At 35.3% G+C, this 5,415-nt stretch overlaps 1 protein-coding gene across 1 annotated transcript in view; it reads left to right on the top strand.

The window, feature by feature from the left end:
- The window catches only part of RCE1 (Ras converting CAAX endopeptidase 1), a 10,482-nt gene extending 6,363 nt beyond the window's left edge, over nt 1-4,119 (top strand). The window contains exons 6-8 of the mRNA XM_072423023.1: nt 292-363; nt 481-543; nt 1,265-4,119. Coding sequence (XP_072279124.1) covers nt 292-363; nt 481-543; nt 1,265-1,500 — 371 coding nt within the window. The 3' untranslated portion in view covers nt 1,501-4,119. The remainder of the gene's footprint in view (nt 1-291; nt 364-480; nt 544-1,264) is intronic.
- The last annotated feature ends 1,296 nt before the right edge of the window (nt 4,120-5,415 follow it).

Genomic DNA, 5,415 nt, shown 5'->3' with positions numbered 1-5,415 from the left:
AGATGCCGGCCGGCATCTTACCGGTCCCGCTGGTATAGGAGACGGCACCCGACGCTGGAGGACGACGCTGGAACACAGTCCCGACGCTGGAACACGGACCCGACGCTGGATGAGCACAGCGGGACCAGGTAAGTGAGATTTTAATATAGTCGGAAAAGTACGGGGTTATCGATAGTTGCAAATATTTTTTGCACGGAAAAGTACGGGGTTAGCGGTTGGGAGGTTAATATATAGATATTTTAATTTACATGTAATGTTTTTTTTTTAAATGATTTGTATGTTTTGTTTCAGCTCATTTCCATCATGTAATTGAGCAGCTGCGATTTCGACAGGGTACTGTTGTGAGCATATTTCTCTCAGCTGGTATGTGATTTTATTTTAGTTTTATTTTATTTTCTAACCTTTTGCACCCTCTCCAGTTTTGTTTTTTTATTACCTGATTTGCTTCTGTTTGTCAATTCAGACTTTGTTTCTTTATAGCATTTCAGTTTTCATATACTGCAGTGTTTGGAGCTTACACAGCCTTTATCTTCATAAGAACAGGTGAGAATATTGGTGATACCAAATGTATTTGGCTTAGTTTATAAACATATAATTGGCATATAATAAAAGAAGTATAGAGTATACATTGGCATACTGGAAGAATTTTTTTAATGTCTTTTTAGGAAAATCCATTATGTCTCTAATTGGTAATTATATCCTAGCCAAAATTGGGTTTTGCACATCATTTATTCCAATACATAATGGCTATGAATGTATAGCATCAGTTTACTAGTTTGTTGTACTCTTTATTTTGGCATTTATTTTAGTAATTCAAAAAAGGTCATGAACATATATTCGGATACTACCTGTTAGTTAGTAATTTACCAGTAGGTACAAAATCTATACATAAACTTGTATAATGGATACCGCAGACTTATTATATGTAACCAAAAGTCTACAACATACATAAACTTTAAAACATTTGACAAAAGTAAATCTTCACCGGTATTTCTTGAAAACAATATATTTATTTCCCTTGAAATAACCATACAACATGTACAACATAACATTTTCATCATTTGTACATTCATGATAGTCTGTCTCTTCTGGTTTACATTCTGCTATCAATTAGCTGGTGGCCTAACAGCAGGAGTAAAATCTTTTGTCAAAATATAACTTGCACCTAGTTTAAAAGGCAGTTTGACACTTAGAAGCTTTTAATATTGTTCTTCAGCACTTAGGATAACCCTGCCAAAACTGATGATTGTTTTATTCCTTATAGGGCATATTATAGGACCTGTACTTTGCCATTCCTTCTGCAATTACATTGGATTCCCAGCCATATTTACAGCTTTGGAACATCCACAACGCACAACTATTCTTATTTTCTACATTCTTGGGGTTGTACTTTTCTTTCTACTGTTATATCCCATGACTGATCCTGCACTGTATGGGGACATTCCTATCTGTTACTTATTAGAGAGAGGATCTGCAGACCACCACTCTCTTTGTTCTTGACGTCAGTAGCTGCCATTACACCAACTTGAATGTTCTATTAAGTCTAGTGAAAGATGATGATTAGTTTGGTCTTGCAGATCTGTCTGGTTTAACACTTCATTTGCAAGTACCCCAATATGAAACCAGTAACAACCTAATCTGGTGCAGAAGTTGTTTGGTTGAACTTTGTTTAGATGTCATATGAACACTGAATGTCATCTTGATGACCAGTTTTGTGCTGAGCCATCTTTCAGTAATTTTAAGAAACAGAAATATTTTGACAAATCTACTAAACCCGTTCATAGTGATGGGTTCATAGTTGACCTATCATAAGCTACATTTTTAAGACCAGGTGCTCTTCACCAGATATCATATATATTTTTGGATGTAAATGTATTCCATAATGCTATATTTTTTTACATATTGAACCAAATCATAAACTATTTTTGGCTTTATTGAAGCATGAGTAAACAACAGTTCCTTGGAGAAACTTACAAAGGACATTCAGAGCTTTGTATCCTCTATACTCTTTCTCATAATGGCAATGGGAGATTTGTTTGTACAGCTGAACAATATTTTGTAGTGATGGGTGTTTTCAGAATATAGAAATTATTCTTTGTATGAATAATGGTGAAAAGCTGCTATAAGACGTCTTGTTGCCAACTACAAGGGTTCATTCTTTTATCTGTTTGTCTTCTTTTTGCATCTGTTGCTGTTATACTCCTCTTAGAGCAATGGCGGAACTGCTGCATGTGAGTTTTTAAATACTCTTGGCATCAAAATAAGCTTTATAGTTATTGCTTAGTTTTTGAGGTAATCTCAAGCTAGTAAATTATTTGAAATCTCATCAATATCTCAACATAGGCATATATCATCAGATGATCTACAATTTATTTTGATGGATCCAGAGTAAAAGGAACTTACTATTTGGTTGAGATGTGACAGAAATGTATCAATGCTACATTACCCACTCTTCACTGCTCAAGAGACTTTGCTAATGTGAAAACATAGGTAGCGCATTGCCAAAAAAGTTTCACTCCAGGCAAATAAAGACACAAGTCAAATTTATGTTTGCAAACTGATTTATCTGGCAACCTTGTGATCCAGCCACTTCTGCCAGACTGCAATGCCGGGCTTACAATTTCCTCTACAGCTATAATAGGACTTAGACACTCCTTAAGCTTGGTAATTGGATAATGATTGAGAAGTAGCACACTGTTAAGTTATCCCCCTGCTTTGTCCTCCTGCCAGCACATGGAGCAGGTTATTAAACAAGTTACAAAGAAAAACCTATTTAATGGATTTTCAAAGGTTTTCATCTGCCTGGCGTTCAGACTTTACCTAATTCATTTAAGCTTAGTGTTTTTATTCTTCCATTTTTTTATATCTATATACATTTTACATTTCATTTTCATGTAAAAAACTTTTCTTTCATGTTAACAAGTGAGTGAAGTTATTAAGTATATTCATTCATTTAGGAAGGCAGAGCAGAAAGCAAATGTTCAGTAAACCATAGTGTTCACTGTATACCATAAGAGATGGTTGATTGCCTGTGGGTTCCTGCATATTTCAGTCTTTCTCTATTTCTTCTTACATATGGTGTCATTTTCTAAGATGTTTTATGTTGGTGGATCAGGATGAGATGTACCAGAGGGCTCTTCACATCAGGGTAATTACTGAACTAATAAATAAGTTTACAATGTTCTAGATAGCCTTTCATGTCATGACATCACCAGGGATTTTTGTGGTTTAGTGATGCAAAACTTTTGCTGCTAATATCGGGCTTTATTAAGCTAAATTTAAAGTAACACTGTGTTGTAAATAAGCAACATTCTGTATAGCAGTTTTTAACATTGGTAGAACCATAATCTGGGTAAAGCAATAGGTAATCTCATCAAATGTGTTGTACATGTACAAGTGGAAATAGGAACTTTCAGTGTTTAGTGGCTAGCCTTAATTCTGGGTAGGTGTTCTGTTTGCATTTTTTCCAATGATGCTTTTATTCTTGAGTTTAGTAGTTGATTTCAATGTTAAGGGAACACTACAATTAAAATTTAAAACAAAACACACGCTAGGAATGACTAGATATTTACTTTTCATCTAGATGTAACAACAGGGAATGCAAATGCCCCTGTTTAAATATTCCTTGCTGCTGATATTCCATTCTGAGACATTGCAGATTAGCTGCAGTCAGAAGCACACGCGACTAACTTTCTGTAATATGAAAACTGAGATTAAAATATAAATGAGTAGGCTTTCTTTGCTGTGCACAGTTGCTGGATACCTAAATTTAACATGTGCTTTAGAAATACAGGACCTCCTATTGCAGATTCCTATTGAAGGTGGTGGGATAGGCAGGATCGGAAAACTGCACCATAGACCTGTGCTTTTGCGGCATGATTCCCTCATCAGAGGAGGAAAAGCAAATGTGGCCAAAAGCAATATATCCCATTCAGGAACAACACTGCAACAGGAATGCAAATGTTTACACAAAATGGTTCCCAACTGCTTCATTGTGGTTGAATGGGAAAAGTTGGGAGTGTGGTTGAACACGGTTGAGCAACTGTTTAGTTGCCTTATGTGTTAATAACATTTAAAGCACATACACACTATGATCTCATGCCTAAAAAAAAAAGTAAATGATCTAATCTTCATATTTACCAGTTTCTTAGAATATTAATTTGCATGGCTGGTAATGTACAACATGTATTTTATGTTTTACACACATAATGTGAGTTTATGTGGGGTTCAATTGCTTTTCCTCCTAAAAAATACTAGTCAACTGGCAAAGATTTCTATTTACTGACTTCAAGACTTGGCTGATTGGGTTATACTTTGTTTCTTTTTCCTATGGCAGCTAAAAACATAAGTTTTGTATTGAGAAGTAAAATTTTGTTTAGAAAAAAACAAAAAAAAACGTAATGCCAGGCCTTTTCCTAATATTCTAAAAGGGATATAATAGCTTTGCTGTGAATTTAAAGATTTTTTTTTTTCCTGCAGGGTGTAAGTGGTATAATAATCATATTCAAAAAGTAACCAAAAATTGATGTTGGGCCTCATTTACATGAATGTTGTCCCCAGTATTCATTTTATTTTGCTGTTATAAAGAGGCATTTACTGACATTTAAAAGCCTTTTCACCTCTTCTTTCTCTTCTCTGACACGTGCTAGTTTAAAACTCATTCCTAAACGCACAAAAAAGCATAAAAACTCTGTATATGTTTTTAAATAATGATTGGGGAAATCAGGCCTTAAACTTTGGGCAAATGCCATCAAGTGCAGTTATCCACTAACTTAGCACAGATAGGTCACAACACATTGCTTTTTATGAATCCAAAGCTGGTATGGTATACCCATTCCATAAAATCAAAGGTGGAAAGCCAGACTGCACATGGGGATTTCAAAAGGTTTAAACTAGTTTTAAACTATGTAGCATTTTCCATTTAAGGAAATTTTTCATAAGATGTGCACTGTGCCATCGGGTGCTGGCCTTCCTTTTTGGAGAAAAAGTGAGACTGTCTGTGTACATGTATTACATTTTCCTAGCTAGTGAATACATTACAATTGGTGGTGTTTCAGTTCTTTTTCTTGCCTTAGGGTTGCTTCTGGGTAATTTATTTTAGTATTTATCTTTTGTTCTCATCCTGTCTACCTTGGCAGTTGTTCTCACATTGGGCCTGATTTTTGTAAAGCTCTCCAAGGCTGGAGAGCATACACTTTAATTAGTGAAGCTTGGTGATCCTAAGTCATTTGTTATCTGTTAGCAAATGTTTTCAATACTGGACCAGATCCATTTCAGGTTTTCTAGATTACCCAGGTTCACTGATGAAAGTGTATCCTCTCCAGCCTTGGCACACTTTAATAAATCAGGCCAGGACCACCATAGAAGCTTTCCAGATATAAGCAATTGCATAGAGGTGATTCTTTTTAAGGTGTC

Source organism: Pyxicephalus adspersus, chromosome 9 (assembly GCF_032062135.1).
Source record: "Pyxicephalus adspersus chromosome 9, UCB_Pads_2.0, whole genome shotgun sequence".
NCBI lineage: Eukaryota > Metazoa > Chordata > Amphibia > Anura > Pyxicephalidae > Pyxicephalus > Pyxicephalus adspersus.
Note: the sequence above shows the minus strand (reverse complement) of the source record. Positions and strands in the feature narration are given on the sequence as shown.